Here is a 21,236-nt window from a genome sequence, read left to right on the forward strand (position 1 = left end):
ATCGCAACGGAAAAGCCTGTTGAAACCACATCGGACGATTACGGCGGCAGACCAGTTGTGATGGATCTGCGGGGCTCCGTGTCAACGATAAAGGGTCCAGGCTAATTGGCAAAAGAGGTATTGTAGCCCAAGAATTAGCTGGTATACTTTGTCAGCTAGCCGGAAGATGGGCCTAGCTCGAGGCTAGCTCAAGGCTAACTGGTGCTTGCTTCGGGACAGGGGCGTTAGCCAACAATAGCCACTCGGTTGCAGCTAGCTAGCTGCGATGATCCGGTGTAATGGTCCAGAGCTTGCGGCAGTAATCCGGTGATGTGGTAGAGAAAAGCAGTCCAATATGCTCTGGGTTGATATCGCGCTGTGCAGACTGTAAGGTATTGACCGAGCAAAAGCTTGCTGGTGTCCAAGCTAAAGGTGAAGACCGCTAGCAGTGGCTAACAATGACTAATAGCTAGTTAGCTGGCTAGCACCTGGTGGAGATTACAGTTATAAAGAATAAAAATAGCAGATCCGTACCACATTGGGTGAGGCGGGTTGCAGGAAGTATATTTAGTTCGTAGATGGAAAGTGAGATTAAAATATATACGGGAAAAAATGAAGAAACAGACTAATTACATGGGACAAGTCAAAAACACATCCGACTGCTACGCCGTCTTGGGACAACAAGACATATACTGAAGTTACTAGCTACTGTAGCTATTGCAGTCATAACACACAGACCTGCCTTTGGGCTACTATTGGCTCTGAGTGCCGTGATGAATTGGATGGACCATTAATATAATTTGCTCCTATTAAATCATAGACTGTGGTTTCAGTGTATGGTTAATGGGGTATAATATTGTCGCCTCAGAGCACAATTTGGCAAGTGGATCACTCTAATTTGTTCATTATCACACTTAATGAAGCCAGTTACTCTCTGAAGTGAACTCTCTGGAAACGGTAATCATAGTAAAGGGCATTAGACATTAGACACATACACACATACCTATGGACTTCTGTCTCCTCATGGTGCCACCCTTGGCAAGTATGCCCAGGAATGCCCCCCCTCTAGGACTGCCTGGCACAGTGGGTGGTACCACTGCCACTCCACCCTGGCGGTCGTACATGGACTGTAAACCAAAGTTGGGTAGGGTTAGAGTTTGACATATTCACAACACACTGAGTATTGACCAATACCGTACTGTACATTGCTTTAGATAGAAACGTCTGCTAAATGGCATACACTGTGTGGAGTAACTCACATTCATGTCAGTAGGCGTGACCAAACAGCGGCTGGAGGGGCGTGGCTTAATGGTGGCCACTTTCATGTCCACGGCCTTCTGGGAAGGTGACACCTCGTCCACTTTATCTGCAAGACAAACCCCACCCCCTATGAGTGACAGGGTAAATAGGGCAGGACTTCCTTAAGCCTAAATATGTCATGGGCCAAATGCGTTCGCAAGCCAGTCATTTTCATAACCCCTTCCTCATTTTCCAAACTAAACTGAGGCTGAAACAGAGAAAAAAGAAACACAATAAAATTACATTAAAAACCATGTAATTTTGGGAAGAGGCCAGCCTTGGAAGCCGTGCAAGCCTTATATTGCCAGACTCATATATCTTATTATGTAATATATAGTTGTATTCATTTTTGGAAAGGCTCCATGCATTTGGGGATGTTACTGTACTTAGAGTGACTTGAAAACATATCCTCTTCTTCTGACCATCTACACACAGAGGGAAGAGAGTGGATTCAGCCTTAACCAGGACCTAGTAACAACCTCTAATACACACATACACACAAAGAAATGCGCACACACACACACAGAGAGAATCATACGAACATACACACATATTCTGACACTATGGGTGACTTCTTCTATCTGGCCATTTTCTGAGGCATGATGTGTATAGATTCTGTTTCCGATGCCACTTCAGTAAATGAAACCACTCCAAATTCATCCATATTCCATACAATCTGTTACGCCGTGTAGATCCTGCTATTTAACATTATTGTTAATCTGTTGCCAATCTTTCCATTCATATGGGATTGAATTGCGGATTTATTCTAATTCATTTTTTTATATTATTATTTTTATTTAACTTGGCAGGTCAGTTAAGAACAAATTCTTATTTACAAACCTGGACGACACTGTGCCAATTGTACACCTAATTCATGTAGCAGGATCAATAAAACAGATGGCATGAACCAGTTTTGAGATTTGAAAACCTCTGACAAACATTGATTTTGGGGTGAACTATCCATTTAAAAGCTCTTGAGTTACCTGAATAAAACAAAGTTTAGATTTTCAGCTATGTGACTATGCGTCTGACATAAGCAATGTTTTAAATATAATACCATGTTATCACGTTATTGAGTCTGTGATGTCCATTCAGTATGCACAGTGGAATAAAATAAAATCATGCATTCTCATTGGTTCAAACAATTACATTCAATGACAAATCAACTTACTGCAGTCAATTCCATTTAATTTCCAGTCAATTCCGGAAGTTAACTGATATTCGGAATTGGAATTTTGTTTACTTTCTGAATAGTCACAGTTGGTATTCATGTAAAAAGGAATTCCCCTCGACCACAAATTGTGGAAAACCTTCATACTTTCCTATTGACCCCCATTGTAAAAGAGACAGCTTCGTTGTCGATTTTTTGTTATACAAGAAATAATAAAACATGCTGACAAGCTGCTGTGTCGTTCAAAGTACATCTAGACAGGTCAAAAATCCCGACCAACGGTTCGTAATGCTCCCACATAGGGAACGAGAAGAGCCTTATGGCTTCAGGTTACTCGGTGTGGGAGAGTGTGTAATGTGGAGACGAGGTGTCCAAGTAGGCTACACGTAGCTATGTGTGCGGAAAACATTGAATCATAGGTAAGACATTTAACTTGTTACGTACAGTCTGTTTGTTTGTGTTGTTGGTCTTGGCTAGCTTAATGTTCCGGTTGGTAGCTAGTTAGCACTAACTCACTCAAGTGGCTGCTAGTATCGTCATGAAAAGGTGCACGAGGGAAGTTTTACTAAGTAGTGAGAAAGCTAGAGAGCAGGCAATGTTGAAAAGTAAACTTTAAACATGTACTAGTCTTAAATGTAGTTTTGTAATTGAGTAAAACAAGCAAACAAGAATATTGCGTCTGAAAAAGGTGAAGTTTTTGCTGTGAGCTAATGGGGTAACCTAAGTATCCACAGGTTGTTTTCCTCACAGGCGGGCAGGATCGTTCTATTAATACCGGCTGGGTCTATTGACCGGAATTTGAATGGAACTGACCCCAACCTGCTGGTTGTACCGACTTTATCATGCAAATATTACCAGACAATGACATACTAAGTAGGTATGTTTCTCAGGGGGAAACACATTTTGTAAATGATACAAAGACACTTTGTAAATATAATTTAAAAAATATTGTTAATACAGTCAATAAAACCAATACACAAGTCAGTGATTTGTGGGTTAGTCCTCAAGTCATCCATACAACATACTGTACTTTGTGTGAAACATGCCTACGTAACTTACCACCTTTCTTTTTCCTTAGTGTAGCTTGGGAGGGATAGAGAAAGAATGCTCTGTATTTGATGTGTATTTGACCCGGGTCTGATGAAAAGTACACTACATGGCCAAAAGTATATGGACATCCCTTCAAATTAATTGATTCGGTTATTTCAGCCACACCCGTTGCTGACAGGTTTGCTGCCATTGGACTCTTGAGCAGCGGAAACACGTTCTCTGGAGTGATAAATCATGCTTCCCCATCTGTTAGTCCGACGGACAAATCTGGGTTTGGTGGATGCCAAGAGAACGCTACATGCCAGAATGCATAGTGCCAACTGTAAAGTTTGGTGGAGGAGGAATAATGGTCTGGGACTGTTTTTCATGGTTCGGGCATAGGCCCCTTAGTTCCAGTGAAGGGAAATCTTAACGCTACAGCATACAATTACATTCTACACGATTCCGTGCTTCCAACTTCGTGGCAACAGTTTGGGAGCCAGGCCTAATCGTCAAACATTAGTCCCCAACCTCACTCACTCAATGCTCTTGTGGCTGAATGGAAGCAAGTCCCCGCAGCAATGTTCCAACATCTAGTGGAAAGTATTCCCAGAAGAGTGGAGGCTGTTATAGCAGCAAAGGGGGGACCAACTCCATATTAATGCCCATGATTTTGGAATGATATGTTCGACAAGCAGGTGTCCACATACTTTTTGTAAATGTATATGCATGCACCAAATTTGTAATGAGCAGCCAGAGAGATAATACTCTGACATTCTCTATCCTATACAGCAAGAAAAGACGGTATTAAAATAGCAATGAACAGTAAAAGTTGTAGTAGAATTCATGCATGCGTCAACTGAGATCAGGGACATAACATACAATAGTGACATTGGCCTGACACTTTTCAGTTCAGCAAGATCTCCCTTTCTCTCTCTCTTCGCCTCTCTTCTTCTCTCTCTATCCCCAGCCTCTCCTCTCTCCCTTAATTTATCTCCTCCTCTTTATCTCAATCTCTCTCTTCCTTTCCTCCCACTGTGTTCATTCAGTAGTGTTATTGATGTGTAAAGTTTTTCTCCTGTTTTCTACCTTGCACACAGTGTTCATTTCACACTAGTTGACACTTGTCAACTACCTATTTTTCTTGAAAAAAGGCCCTGGAAAAAAAACTATAAATTACTTTTCATTTCAGTGATGAAAATGTGATGAGAATTACATGTGAGACTAATGGACATGTTTTGTCCAATCCTAAACGTGCATGCATAATATTTCATGCAATCCCCTCATTGGCAGAATTATTGAGCTGAACTGATTGAGCTGATCTGCCTGGGTCTCCCACACAGCTCCCAGGCGGTCACTTCAGTCATTAGTCAATCTTTTGAACTGATGCGAAGCCAGGACACTTGACTTGTAACTAACCTCAACTAGAAACAATTTTTACACTCTCTCTTACTTTCATGGAGGCTATTTTTGCTTCGATCACGTCAGAAGCTCTATTTTCCCATCTGTACTGCAGCTCTTGTGCCACGGTCTGCAAATTCGAGTTGCGGTTGCTTTTTTCCTATGGGAAAAATGAATGCTATTTGTTGAATATTAAGAGAACAGTAATACTTCTGGCATTTTTGTAAAGCTCAAATTCTCCCCTTTTCAAAGAAACTGCTTCTATTTACCCCCTTGACAGTTATGAGAGAAATAATCAGAGCTGTAAATTGTTTAACCTCTAGCGAAGGCTTTTTAGCCTATATGGTTAATGGGGGACTTAGAGGTACCCAGCATCACGGCTTCATTGCTCCAGACCACCAAAAGGGGGGAGTTAGAGAACTCATTATGAATTTGGGTCCCAAGGTTTTAATATGACCACTCATATCTAGTGGTTCCAATGACGAATTTGATGTGAGCCACCTGTCGCTTACAACTTTCTTCAGCAAAGATGACTGACAAAACATTACAGTGGAAGCAAATGTAAGTAACTATAACGTCATAACGAGTCAAGCAAACAATGTACAATTGAGATGAATATGTTAGTTAAACGATTGTGCATATTTTGTGTCATGAAGTTAATTTATGAAAATCGCTATTTAGCAAGGTTTTCTGTCAGTCATATCCACAACCAGGTGTATCAAACTCCATTCTTTGAATGATGCTGTGTCTGCATGTACAATTGAAGTCGGAAGTTTACATACACTTAGGTTGGAGTCATTAAAACCTGTTTTTCAACCACTCCACAAATTTCTTGTTAACAAACTATAGTTTTGGCAAGTCGGTTAGGACATCTACTTCATGCATGACACAAGTAATTTTTCCAACAATTGTTTACAGACAGATTATTTTACTTATAATTCACTGTATCACAATTCCAGTAGGTCAGAAGTTTACATACACTAAGCTGACCGTGCCTTTAAACAGCTTGGAATATTCCAGAAAATTATGTCATGCTTTAGAAGCTTCTGATAGGCTAATTGACATCATTTGAATCAATTGGAGGTGTACATGTGGATGTATTTCAAGGCCTACCTTCAAATCAGTGCCTCTTTGGTTGACATCATGGGGAATCAAAAGAAATCAGCCATGACCTCAGAAAAAAAATTGTAGACCTCCACAAGTCTGGTTCATCCTTGGGAGCAATTTCCAAATGCCTGAAGGTACCACATTTATCTGTACAAACAATAGTACGCAAGTATAAATACCATGGGACCACGCAGCCGTCATACCGCTCAGGAAGGACACGCATTCTGTCTCCTAGAGATTAACGCACTTTGGTGTGAAAAGTGCAAATCAATCCCAGAACAACAGCAAAGGACCTTGTGAAGATACTGGAGGAAACAGTAATCCACAGTAAAACGAGTCCTCTTTCGACATAACCTGAAAGGCCGCTCAGCAGGGAAGAAGCCACTGCTCCAAAATCGGCATATGAAAGCCAGACTAGGGTTTGCAACTGCACATGGGGACAAATATCATACTTTTTAGAGAAATGTACTCTGGTCTGATGAAACAAAAATAGAAATGTTTGGCCATCATTATGTTTGGAGGAAATGGGGGAGGCTTGCAAGCCGAAGAACACCATCCCATCCGTGAAGCACGGGGGTGGCAGCATCATGTTGTGGGGTTGCTTTGCTTCAGGATGGACTGGTGCAATTCACAAAATAGATGGCATCATGAAGCAGGAAAATTAAAATGGCTATATTGAAGCAACATCCCAAGACATCAGTCAGGAAGTTAAAGCTTGGTCGCAAATGGGTCTTCCAAATGGACAATGACCCCAAGCATACTTCCAAAATTGTGTCAAAATGGCTTAAGGACAACAAAGTCAAGGTATTGGAGTGGCCATCACAAAGCCCTGACCTCAATCCTATAGAAAATTTGTGGGCAGAACTGAAAAAGCGTGTGTAAGCGAGGAGGCCTACAAACCTGACTCAGTTACACCAGCTCTGTCAAGAGGAATGGGCCAACATTCACCCAACTTATTGTGGGAAGCTTGTGGAAGGCTGCCCAAAACGTTTGATCCAAGTTAAACTATTTAAAGGCAATGCTACCAAATACTCATTGAGTGTATGTAAACTTCCGACCCACTGGGAATGTGATGAAAGAAATAAAAGCTGAAAGAAATCATTCTCTCTACTATTATTCTGACATTTCATTCTTAAAATAAAGTGGTGATCATAACTGACCTAAGACAGGGAAATTTGGCTAAGGTGTATATAAACTTCCGACTTCAACTGTACAAATTATTTGTGACATTGTGGTTACAATAAATTCTATTTACAGTAGTGATGGACAACTGGAGGCATTTTGAAAACAGGTTTTCAAACACTTGTTTTTCCACAAGTTTACTATTTGCAGGACAACAGACTTTTTATAGCTACTGGTGTGAAAATGCCAGACAAGTTCGATCGGGTTTAAATCAGACCTACATGTAGAGTGAATTAAAACTTTTTTTTTTTAAAGATTAACAGTCGACCTACCGAAGGTGTTGTAGGTATTTTATTTATTTATTTTTATTTACCCTTTAGGGTGGTACCATTCTGCTCATCTGATGAAGTTGCTCATGGTTGAGATTCAAACTTTGAAGACCGAGATCGAGTCATTTAACCTTTTGCGTGTAGGGGGCAGTATTTTAGTTTTTGGCTAAAAAACGTACCCATTTGAAACTGCCTATTTCTCAGCCCCAGAAACTAGAATATGCAATTGACAGATTAGGATAGAAAACACTCTAAAGTTTCCAAAACTGTAAAAATGTTGTCTGTGAGTATAACAGAACTGATATTGTAGGCGAAAACCTGAGGAAAATCCAATCAGGAAGTGCCTCTTATTTTGAAATCTCTCTGTTCCTATGCATGCCTATCCTCCATTTAAGGCAGACCAGCAGAACGAGAAACATTATCTGAGGGCAGAAATACGGGCGACAGCTGATGCATTGGTCCAGAGCCAGGCGACATTTGTGGAGAGTCAGGTGGAGAATGGCGTGTTGAAAAGGGCGAGTATTGAGATGGAGTCACAATCCATATCAGGTACACCTGTGAGCTCTGGAACTCCACCTCCGACAGGCAGAGTCAACATATGTGGCGGGTTCGTCAGGTTGTCGGTTCACCCTGACATTTCTATTCCTCTTCTGACAACAGAACTTGACCAACTGCTCACTAGGCACAGCAAGGGCCGCCCGGACCGATATGCTGTTCTCCTATTCCAATGATGTGTAACCGAAGAGATACCACGAGCGGGTACAGAATACAAACTTGGATCGATCCGAGGCAAATGTGGCTTACCAGTGAACCTCCGGGTGTTCCTCATTAATACTGTGTCTCAGAAGTTTCTGTCCATGACTGATGCAACCCGAAAAAGCATTAAAGACAGAGTTAATGAGTACTTGAGTTCACCAAGAAAGTCTGGACATGGCTTTCTCTCCCTTATGTAAGGAATTAGGCACTTTCCCATGTTTCCTACAGTATGTACTGTAGGTTATGTTTACTTGTCAGACTGCACAGTTGCCTAATAAACAAATGTGTCTTCAAAATGGCTTATCTTCAAAATGCTTTATTATCCAAATGTAAAAGCATATACTGTACAGTACTGTATTTCTTCATCAGCATCTTTTATGTTTTCTTTAATAAAATAATAATAAAAATACTCTTTAAAAATGCTGATTATTTAGTTATGGATTCATGACGAATTACTATGGGAATAAATATCACTGATTTACAGAAGCCAAATTAAGCCAAATTTCTTACAATCAATCCCATATGCTATGTTATTACAAAAAAAGTGTTTAAATTATTTAGTAATGCAAATATGGAAGACTATCAAATGCTTCTCAAAGATGCCCTTTGGTGGTCAAACTAGCACTAACTTGCATTAACAGAAACAATGGGTGACAATTAGATAACGTGCCACAGAATGCTGCAGCAGCCCACAAGGTCTCCTGTAGTATGGCACAACTTTTAAAGGAGTAACCACTGTATGCCATTTCCTGGTTGCAAAAACTTCAGTTTATGTGACAAAACAAGTATAGTGTAGAGAATCATTGTACCATCTAAAACGCTGTGAAATATATTTTCCATAACCAAAAATATTGTATTTTCAGCTGTTTGAAGCTAGTGTACAAAACTTTAAGTAAAATACGCAAAAACTAAACTTAAGAACGGGAAGCATAGAAATAGCCGACATAGAACATATCTACTGCTTCTTAAACGTGCTTTCAAAGCGCATGAACGATCTATAACTCACATTTCTATGTGAATTTGGTCAGGTAACCTAAAAAGTTACATATTGCAGCTTTAATAGAAAAAAAAATGCACGGACTATTATGTGACTAAAATGGCTATGACTAAAATTACACAAAAATTGTCCTGAATTTAACTAAAACTAACAAAGGATGAAATGACAAAAATGTGAAAATTGTGAAAATGTGAAAATTAACACCACAAGTTTCATCCCCATTCACCCTCTCTGTTTCTCTCTCTTCCTCTCCCTATTCCCTGTCTTTCCTCCCAGTCGTCTCTCTCTCTTTTCTCTCTCCCATTTTCCCTCTCTGTTTCTCTCTTTCTCCATATTTCTTGTATTTGATCTCTCTTCTCTCTCCATCTCTCTTTCCTCCTCCTCTTCTTTCTGTCTCTCTTTCCCCTAGCTGAGATATAATTGTAGTGCTATAGCGTAGCGTGCGTCCCTAGCTACCCACCAGTTTCTCCTCCTCTCACCGGTGGTCTAGAGCAACCCTTCTCAGAAGCGCTGACTGTTCCCTCTGTCAGAACACATTACCACCACACTGCGCTCCCATTCCACACACGGGCCCTCAAATGAGATCTTGGCCCAACACACATACACCCATTCACATGTGCATACACACACTCACAAACGGAGTATCATAATCACACACGCAGATGCACGCTCTCACACAGACACAACCGTGTCTGTGTTTCTAACTCAAAGCAAATGTTATTGGTCACATACACATGGTTAGCAGATGTTAATGCGAGTGTAGCGAAATGCTTGTGCCTCTAGTTCCGACAGTGCAGTAATATCTAACAAGTAATCGAACAATTTCACAACAACTACCTCATACACACAATTGTAAAGGGATGAATGAGAATATGTACATATAAATACTTAAGATTTCCTAGGGTAACAATGTAAGAAATAACACATAAAAAACGAAATACTGCATAGTTTCCTAAGAACGCGAAGTGAGGCGACCATCTCTGTCGGCGCCATCTCTCTTCCACTCAGACATTAATGCAACTCTAATGCCATCTTTGCAACATGCCAGCTCCTCGTTTCCATGGTAGTTACACCAAAAAAATTCTGTGGAGGTATTTTCACAAACGACCACTTCTCATGCAATGACGCAGACAATCACTGTGAGAAATAATAGCAAAAATATTACAATCTAAAATAATACATGGTTAACATAATGAACAGCATGTTAGGTTTGAACCAATGGGCTTGACACTATAGCTTAGCTTCACGGGTTCAAGAGATGAATAAAACGTCAAGGAATCAGCATGTTGAATATGTTGAATATCAGATGCACTTAGTGTATGTTTAGCTCCACTCCTTACCTTTACTGATTTCCACTAATGGGAGATAAATAACAAACCAATAGGGACAGAAGAGAAAGATTGAAAAGAGGGCGTGGTTAGAGAGTCTCGTCTCAGTGACTCCTTTGTGAGAGCCTATCAGATTGCCCCTTACCTAGTTCTTCCAGTTCAGAGGTCATAGACTTGGAGCGCATAGACAGGGCGGTGGTGGGGGCTCTCTTTGGCGGTGGGGGGGCTAAGAGAGAGAGAGAGGCTGAGAGAAAAATACATTTGGAATTTGGCCTTTATTGGCACATTTCAACACCCAAAATACATGTATCATTTTTGCATGAGCGTTGGTTGTTGGGACAGCATTGTGCTACTACTGAGATGGTGCGTACCTTTTTCTACCATAACATGAAGTGGTGTAGGGGTGTAGTACCTTTTTTACGTGCGGTATCCTCAGGGTCCATATTCCTGCTGACCGTTACCACTTTGATGATGAGGCTGTTCCCTGCATGACGGATCATGTTGACCACCTGCCTGTGGCCCACCTTCACCACATTCTCTTGGTTCACCTAACAACACACACAACACATACTCTTACAATACACATATTTATATATCTGTGCCCTAACACACACACACAACAGTATAACACAATACAGTTATGACGGTGTGAATTTGGTCCAGTAGCCATGGAACCTAATCAATGCCAGAGCACAGACCACATAGATACACAGATACTAAGATACACACACACACACACACACACACACACACACACACACACACACACACACACACACACACACACACACACACACACACACACACACACACACACACACACACACACACACACACACACACAGAAAGAGTGGTATTTAGGGAAGTTGTTACCATCATACATATATTTTTACAAGAGAAACCGTTGCGTTTTTCAAAATGTAAACAAATGGGGATCCCACAATACTAAAACTGGAACGACATTCTCAGTAACGGTTGCACAAGAAGAACTGTGTGCAAACCACGATATAAATATTACTGTTTTCTTCGATTGCTAAACGACAGTGGACACAACTGGAGTCACATGTGCAAAACTCTAACTACAGTCTGCACAGCAGCAGTTCATGTGGACCAAACTCTAGTTCGTTTTTCATTGCTTGAACACAGTTTTCAAAACTCTACACACTTATCCCATGACTTTAACCACAACCTGCACAACACTGGATTTACAGCACTTTGTTCAAATGCTAACACACTGCTGTCAAAACTGTGAACCACACATTCAAAACGGAATAGATTTCAGCCTTGTGCCTTTCAAACACTGCTGATTGCAATTTCAGCTGAAAGGCTAAGCAAGTGTCTTGTTTTAGACTTGTTAGTGAACACACACACATATTACAGTATATATAGGTAGAGCTCAGAAAGACTCATTTTGGAAATGGAACAAGGAAGATGGGTTCGTGGAGAGAGAAGGGTGGCAGGGAGAGGGCGGATGCGTGGAGGAAGACAAAGAAGACAAAGAGCTGTTATTTCAGATGAAATAAGGGATACACTTATAGACCATGTCGTGAACCATGGTCTCTCATTGAGAGAGGCAGGGTTGAGGGTGCAACCCAATCTGCAAAGATCCACAGTGGCATCTGTAATGCGAATTTTCCATCATGCAAACAGGTGAGAGTTACATCCTTACAGTAAATGAAAACATTACAGGAATCTATTTTGTATTGCAATTATAGAATATTTACACAGATATATATTACAGTCAGTTTGACTGTAAAATATATTTTTACAACAGGACCCAAAGGCTGCCCCCAACAGGGGGAAGAGGAAACATATTTTCAGATGCGCAGGAAAATGCTATTGTTGACATGGTTGTTGTCAACAATGCAATAAAACTGTGGGAGATTCAAGATAGAGTGCTGGCTGATAATGATATATTTGAAAATGTTAATTCTGTCAGCACAACAACTATTGCTTGAGTCCTAAAGAAACACCAAGTTACAATGAAACAGTTATACACTGTACCGTTCGAGAGAAACAGTGAACGGGTAAAAGAGCAAAGATACCAATATGTCCAGGTAAGACGTCTGAGGTTACGTACACAGCTATACAAAATATTTACAGTAAAAAAAAACACTAGCATTTCTACAGTAAAACTGTGCACTTACTGTTTTTCAGAGAGTAATGGAGGTGGAAGCACTGGAAAGACCACATTCATTTGTATTTATCGATGAAGCTGGATTTTACCTTGCCAAAACACGGCGCATAGGAAGGAATGTTATAGGTCAAAGGGCCACTGTGGAGGTTCCAGGCCAAAGGGGGGGAAATATCACCATGTGTGCTGCAATGGCCAATGATGGTTTGCTTCTCAACACACCACTCATTGGCTCATACAACACAGAAAGGCTTATAGCTTTCCTAGAACAGCTCTATGCTCAGCTAGTGCCAGCAGAACAGGGGGAGCCAGTAAGAAACCCCCAAGTTTTTGTCATAGTTTGCGATAACGTTGCTTTTCACCACTCTGCAGCTGTCACAGATTGGTTTGCAGCACATCACAGATTTATGGTTTTGTACCTGCCTGCATATACACCCTTCCTCAACCCAATAGAGGAGTTTTTCTCTGCCTGGAGGTGGAAAGTGTTTGGTCACCACCCACATGACCAAATGTCTCTTTTGGAAGCCATGCTTCTGGACTCGTGAGGACACGAGTCCAGAGGACTGCCAGGGATGGATAAGGCACTCCAGAAGGTTCTTCCCCAGGTGCATGGCAAGAGAAAACTAGATGTGATATTGAAGAAAACCTGTGGCCTGATGCTAGAGAGAGGCAGGATTAGCCGCTCAATTATTTGTTCGAATTACAGTATGTACTTTTAGTTTCTACCTTTTTTTTCTCATTACTGTAATTCCGTAAATTACTACAGACTATTGAAGCAAACTGCTAATTTTCATTTACCTTAAAGAATTGTTATGTTCTAAAATTTTTAATAAATCATGTGAAAGAATGTCACTCTTTTCTTTTAAGAAAATATTACTTTGTATGAAGTCACTGAAATTGTTCAAACTGTAAAGATGAAAAGTTTGTATTTTCTGTATTGGTGTTTGATGCTAGTGTTTTTACTCTCAGTGTGTTCTGAGTGACAGTGTGTGTTATCTCAGTGAGGGTTGTGCATAGTGTTTGGCTGCACTGAGCGTGTTTTGAGCCATGTGTTAAGAGTTGTGTTGCTTGGAATGAGTTTTGCAGGTGATGTGAACTGTTTAGCAATCGAAAAAAACTGTAGAATGAGCGCCAACCTCTAGCTGGGCTTGGTGTGGGCTATCCTGTGCTGGGCTTGGTGTGGGCTGGCTTGTGTAGGGCTGATATGGGCTAGCCTGTGTCTGGCTATTCTAGGCTAACCCGTGTCGGGCTGGTGTGGGCTAACCCCAGATACTGCACCTGACACATTTATGAAACTGCTTATTGTAGTTAGTAATAAGAATGTACCCATTATGAAAATGAATGGATTGATGTGGATTTTAAAAATTGTATGGTTGTGAGGGGTGAATTAAAAAGAATGACAAATAAGTCTGGCTCCACAACCGATTTGCAAAAGTACTGAAAATTGAGAAATCATGTGACAATACTGAATGAAAAGAAGAAGCAACTATACTATGATAGTCAAAATATTTGGAGCACCTTACATTAAATTTTTGGAAAAAATACAAACTCAGCTACATAATTTAGTGAATCAGATGGCATAAAAAAAACCACTGATATTGGCAAATACTTTCATGACTTGCCAGCAACAAACGCAGACCCTACACATCCAAGTATAACTGACCAAATTATGAAAGATCAGCATTGTATGTGGAAGAGGTGAAAAAAGTATTGTTGTCTATCAACAATGACAACTTGGATGGAAAATTACTGCGAAAATTACAGCCTAAAAGAAAGTGTGTGCCATCAGGCTTGGAGGGAAGCAAAAGTCATTCTGCTACCCAAGAATAGTGAAGCCACCTTTACTGGCTCAAATAGCTGACCAATAAGCCTGTTACCAAAAAAACAGACTTCAGCATGCTTATAGGGAAGGACATTCAACATGCATGGACGGCACGGTGGCACTTACACAAATTCCTGATGATTGGCTGAGAGAAATTGATGACAAAAAGATTGTGGAAGCTGTTTTGATAGACTTCAGTGCAGCTTTTGACATTATCGATAATAGTAATCTGCTGGAAACCGTATGTGTTATGGCTTTACACCCCTTGCTAAATTGTGGATAAAGAGTTACCTGTCTAACAAAACACAGAGGGTGTTCTTTAATGGAAGCCTCTCCAACATAATCCAGGTAGAATCAGGAATTCCTCAGAGCAGCTGTCTAGTCCCCTTACTTTTTGAAATCTTTACTAATGACATGTCACTGGCTTTGAGCAATGTACCATGTATCTACAGCATGTGCAGTTGAAGTCGGAAGTTTACAACAATTGTTTACAGATTATTTGATTTATAATTCACTGTATCACAATTCCAGTGGGTCAGAGGTTTACATACACTAAGTTGACTGTGCTTTCAAACAGCTTGGAAAATTCCAGAAAATTATGTAATGGCTTTAGAAGCTTCTGATTGGCTAATTGACATCATTTGAATCTGTGGATGTATTTCAGGGCCTACCTTCAAACTCAGTGCTTCTTTACTTCACATCATAGGAAAATCAAAAGAAATCAGCCAAGGCCTCAGAAAAAAATGGAGAACTCCACAAGTCTGGTTCATCATTGGGAGCAATTTCCAAATGCCTGAAGGTACCACGTTCATCTGTACAAACAATAGTATGCAAGTATAAACACCATGGGACCACACAGCCGTCATACCGCTCAGCAAGGAGACTCGTTCTGTCTCCTAGAGATTAATGTACTTTGGTGTGAAAAATGCGAATCAATTCCAGAACAACAGCAAAGGACCTTGTGAAGATGCTGGAGGAAACAGGTACAAAAGTATCTATATCCACAGTAAAACGAGTCCTATATCAACATAACCTGAAAGGCCGCTCAGCAAGGAAGAAGCCACTGTTCCAAAACCGCCATAAAAAAGCACGACTAGGGTTTGAAACTGCACATGGGGACAAAGATTGTACTTTTTAGAGAAATGTCCTCTGGTCTGATAAAACAAAAATAGAACCGTTGGCCATAATGACCATCGTTACATTTGAAGGAAAATGGGGACGCTTGCAAGCTGAAGAACACCATCCCAACCGTGAAGCACGGGGGTGGCAGCATCATGTTATGGGGGTGCTTTGTTGCAGGAGGGTCTGGTGCACTTCACAAAATAGATGGCAACATGAGGTAGGAAAATTACGTGGATTATTGAAGCAACATCTCAAGACATCAGTCAGGAAGTTAAAACTTGGTCGCAAATGAGTCTTCCAAATGGACAATGACCTCAAGCATACTTCCAAAGTTGTGGCAAAATGGCTTAAGGAAAACAAAGTCAAGATATTAGAGTGGCCATCACAAAGCCCTAACCTCAATCCTATAGAAAATTTGTGGGCAGAACTGAAAAAGTGTGTTCGAACAAGGAGGCCTACAAACCTGACTCAGTTACACCAGCTCTGTCAGAAAGAATGGGCCAAAAAGTTTGACCCAAGTTAAACAATTTAAAGGCAATGCTACCGAATACTTTTTGAGTGTATGTAAACTTCTGGCCCACTGGGAATGTGATGAAAGAAATAAAAGCTGAAATAAATAATTCTCTCTACTATTATTCTGACATCTCATGTTCTTAAAATAAAGTGGTGATCCTATCTGACCTAAGACAGGGAGTTGTTACTAGGATTAAATGTCAGGAATTGTAAAAAACTGAGTTTAAATATATTTGGCTAAGGTGTATGTAAACTTTTGACTTCAACTGTATACACACACACACACACACACACACACACACACACACACACACACACACACACACACACACACACAAACACGATGGTTTCAAATATTCTTGAGGAAGGAACATCGTGATGAGGGTGAATCATTGTAGTTTCATTACACTATACATAAGGATGCCTTTAATATGGATTTTAATCTATGCCTTAGAATTCTTAAAGATTTTTACTTATTCATTCAAAGGCATCATATCAGGTACCAAAGCAAAGACCATACCTTCTGTAATGATAATAAGTTAATGAACTATCAGCCAATAATTATCTATTATAAAAGCACAGGAGCCTGCTGAGGGGAGAACGGCTCACAATAATGTCCAGAACGGAGCAAATGGAATGGCATCAAACACCTGGAAAACATGTGTTTAATGTACTTGATACTATTCCACTTATTCCGCTCCAGTCATTAGCACAAGCCTGTTCTCCTGAATTTAAGGTGCCACCAACCTCCTGTGAATAAAAGGTGTAGTGATACATAACAACAAAGTTTGGACTGACGTGACATAACTTTGGCCTACTCCGCCATTATTTCCTTCCTCTGAACCCAGGGTTTCAGACCTGACCAATAAGGTTTGATTCCTGTGCTCTCTGCCGATACCAGAGTGTCTCTCTGACGCACATGCTCAGAAGGCTTCTCCCTCCGCGTGCATCATTATCATCAGCATTATACATGCAGGCACAATGCGCCGATGGTTGCTAGATGACTGCTGCACTGCGTAACCATTCTAACTGGGAGTGCGGTGTTGCTGTATGAAAAAAGGGCAAGTACCATTTATTTTTAAAGGGGTTGGGTTGACAATCTGGGTTTTTCGTCAATGGAGTTTTCACAAATTCAAGTCTATAATGAGCTGCTCAATGATGAGCTGCTCAGTATGTGTAGGTAATCCTTTCTAACACAGATTCTTTTGAAAGATAGCTCTCCACTTTCTGGAGGACAGAGTTTTGAAATCAGTGGAATGCTTGGTGGATCAGAGTAAAATTGAGAAAATTCAGGAGTTTGATTGCCAATGCAGAGGGAGTCGAAAAAGAGAACGCAGAAGGCTGTTGTATAAAATGCCAAAAGGGTGCAAAGCTGTCATCAAGGCAAAGGGTGGCTATTTGAAGCATCTCAAATATAAAATATATTTAGATTTGTTTAACACTTTTTTGGTTACTACATGATTCCATATGCGTTACTTCATAGTTTTGTTGTCTTCACTATTATTCTACAGTGTAGAAAATAGTACAATTAATGAAAAACCCTTGAAAGAGTAGGTGTTCTAAAACTTTTGACCGGTAGTGTACGTTTCCAATTTTGTCAGAAAGTTGGTTTCATTGCAAGTTAAAGTGTATTGTTAGCTAGCTAGCTAACGTTACATGTATGATCTGTGTAGTAATATTATTCGTATATCAGAGCCATTAGCATTACTAGTTATAGCCTAATGTTAGATCGATAGATAGCTAACATTCATTCGTCTTGAATTACTTGGTTGTTTAATATATGACCGTACTCACTGTTTAGCACATAGCCTCACATGTGAATCCTTAAAGAGATGGTGGGGCTAAGGCTTAAGAGGGTGTTAACCATGCTGAATGGGTGTAGACAAAGAAGAGCTCTCCAGTAGGTGTACCAAAATACTCAAGGGGCCATTTTCTCAAAAGTGAGGATACAAGTTTATCAACTTTCAAAGCAGAATTACTTTCCTATTATTCCTCAACTGTACTGTATGATATACCATTTTCTAGCTCTACTTATATCCAATGTAAAAAACATATTTAGCTACATAAGACCGAATCGAGCCGGTTGGTCACAACTGACCGTTATAACAGAAGCCTGGAGGTGTTCTAGGCGTGAAGATATTTCAATGGTCTAGGAATAACTTAATATTGGCTTGAACTGCATGCAGACATTTAATTAATTTACATATTTGGCAAAATATTAATTAATTGGCTCATTATCTTCGACCACCCAGTCGGCGGAGGAGAAGCGGCCAGCCGACTGTTCAACATCCGCCAAGGGGCCAGACCAGTGGCTGACTTCGCCATTGAGTTCCGTACCCTCTCCGCCGAAAGTGGGTAGAATACAGAGGCCCTAGTCACTGCTTTCCACCAGGGTTTGTCGAACTCCATCAAGGATGAACTGGCCTCTCGGGAACTGGGAGAGGACCTCGAGTCCCTGATAACGGTGGAAAAATCAGGATCGACAACCGCCTCCGAGAACGCGCGAGACAGAGCCTTTTTTGACACCACCCTAGTATCCCGGTTTCCTGAGCACCCCAAGCCCAGCATTGAGGAGCCCATACAGCTGGGACGCACACATCTGAGCCCGCGTGACAGGCACACGCACGAAGGCTGCTGCCGCTACTGCGGAGGTCTCGACCATCTCCATGCCCAGAGCTGACAGGAAACACCAAGGCTAGCCAGGACAAGGGGGATACCCTGACGAGCTGTGCAGTTACCTCCCGGCTACCCAGTCACCGTCTGTCACTACCTGCAACCCTCCACTGGGACAACTGTCAGCACCAGATTCAAGCCTTCGTAGACTCTGGAGCTGCAGATAATTTAATTGATCAGGACTTTGTCAGAGAATTATAAATCCCCTGCGTGGAGTGCCCCGTCCCTCTGAAAATCCAAGCCCTCGATGGACGGCCCATTGGTGCCGGTCAGGTGGAATATCAGACCAAGCCCATTTTACTGCAGGTTGGGGTGAACCACTCAGACTCTTAGTTTTTTTTAGCACTGCTCCTGAGAACCCCCTTATCCTAGGGTACCCCTGGCTAGCGCTACATAACCCATTATTCTCCTGGTCCACGGGACACTTACTAGACTGAGCTAAGGACTGCCAGGCTAAAAATCTAAGATTCCCATCAAGAGTCTCGTGTCCTCCTGCATCCATTGAAGACCAAGATTTCTCCGCTCTCCCTCCTGAATACTTTGACCTTCTCTTCAGTAAGAGAAAAGCTGCCACCCTTTTCCCCTCATTGTCCATACGACTGTGCCATATATCTCCTATCCGGCTCCATACCTCGCAGAGGCCGTCTGTACTCCCTCTCGACCCCTGAAGCAGCAGTCATGAACAATTACATCCGGAAGTTGCTCGAGGCAGGTTTCATTCGACCCTCTACATCCCCAGCTGGTGCAGGCTTCTTCTTTGTGGGTAAGAAGGATGGAGGCCTGCATCCTTGCATCAATTACAGAGGGTTGAACTGGATAACGATCAATAATCGTTACACCCCTACCTCTGATGGCTGCTGCCTTGGAGTTGGCCCAAAGGGCCCAATTCTTCACCAAACTGGACCTCTGCAACGCTTACAATCTGGTGAGAATCAGGGAGGGAGATGAGTGGAAAACTGCCTTTAACACCTCTAGTGGTCACTATGAGTATTTAGTCATACCTATCAGATTATCCAACTCACCGGCAGACTTTCAAGTATTGGTCAATGACAATCTTAGGGATATGTTGAATCGGTTCATCTTTGTTTACCTCAACGTTTACCTGATCTTCTCCAAAACTCTCCTCCTGAGATGCCTCCTGCAGAGCCAACTATATGCCAAGATAGAGAAGTGTGAGTTCCACATATCCCAAGTGTACTTTCTGGGTCACATTATCTCTACCGCAGGCATCCAAATGGACCCCGTAAAGGTTGAGGCCGGCGCCGACTGGCCCCGTCCCATCTCACTCAAGCAGGTCCAGCGGTTCCTCGGGATTGCCAATTTTTACAGGTGTTTTATACGCAACTTTGGTGCGGTGGCAGTAGCTCTCACGGTCCTAACCCGCAAGTCCCAGACCCGGTTTTGCTGGATTCCCGAGTCTGACAGGGCATTCATGGAGCTCAAGGGACATTTCACCTCTGGACCCATCATTGTTCACCCTGATCATATTCATCCCTTTGTGGTAGAGGTGGGCGCCTCGGACACCGGAGCAGGGGCAGACCTTTCACAGCGGAACGAGGAGGACAAGAAACTGCACCCATGCTCCTTTCTCTCCAAGCGGTTCTTGTCAGCGGAACACAACTACAATGTAGGCAACCGGGAGCTCTTGGCAGTTAAGTGAGCCCTTGAGGGGTGGAGACACTGGTTGGAGGGGGCACCTCGTCATTTCGTGATCTGGATAGACCACAAGAACTTGGTCTCCATTCAAGAAGGCAAGAGTTGGAACGCTCGCCAGGCTAGATGGGCTCTGTTTTTTAACAGGTTTGATTTCACACTAGCCTAGAAACCAAGAATCAGAAAGCAGACCTCTCCCACCAACACGATGTCTCTAACAAGGAGAGGGACTCTGAGCCCATCACCCCCAGATCCTTTGTTGCGGCCTGTTCCACCTGTGCCCAAAGCAAGTCCTCATGACAGTGACGTGGCTGGGTTGCTCCAACCTCTGCCCATCCCCAGCTGGCCCTGGTCCCACCTGTCCGTGGACTTTCTCAGGGCTACCACCATCCCAAGGGGTTACCACTATCCTGGCGGTCATTGATCAGTTCTCCAAGGCAGTCCATTTCATTGCCTTACCCAAGTTGCTCTCAGAGAAGGAGACTGCTAATCTCATGGTTACCCATGTCTTTCAACTACACGGACTTCCCCAGGACAGGTCTCGGATCGTGGGCCCCAGTTCGTTGCATGGAATTGGAAAGCCTTCTGCTCCCTGTTGGCGGCATCAGTGAGTCTCTCCTCGGGATTCCACCCACAGTCAAATGGGCAAACGGAGAGGGCAAACCAGGAGCTGGAAATGTTTGTCCGTTGTTTTGTCTCCACCCAGGCCAGCAACTGGAGGAAGTTCCTCGTCTGGGCGGAGTATCCTCACAGCACACTGCCGAACTCTTCCACTGGACTGTCACCGTTCGAGTGTGAGTT

General features: G+C 42.1%; 1 protein-coding gene across 1 annotated transcript in view; it reads right to left on the reverse strand.

The window, feature by feature from the left end:
• The window catches only part of LOC110526925 (SH3 and multiple ankyrin repeat domains protein 2), a 245,405-nt gene that overhangs the window by 25,656 nt on the left and 198,513 nt on the right, over nt 1-21,236 (reverse strand). The window contains exons 17-20 of the mRNA XM_036981764.1: nt 10,931-11,066; nt 10,664-10,744; nt 1,239-1,345; nt 983-1,106 (exon numbers count right to left, since the gene is read on the reverse strand). Of these exons, the coding sequence (XP_036837659.1) occupies nt 983-1,106; nt 1,239-1,345; nt 10,664-10,744; nt 10,931-11,066 (448 nt within the window). The remainder of the gene's footprint in view (nt 1-982; nt 1,107-1,238; nt 1,346-10,663; nt 10,745-10,930; nt 11,067-21,236) is intronic.

Source organism: Oncorhynchus mykiss, chromosome 6 (genome assembly GCF_013265735.2).
Source record: "Oncorhynchus mykiss isolate Arlee chromosome 6, USDA_OmykA_1.1, whole genome shotgun sequence".
NCBI lineage: Eukaryota > Metazoa > Chordata > Actinopteri > Salmoniformes > Salmonidae > Oncorhynchus > Oncorhynchus mykiss.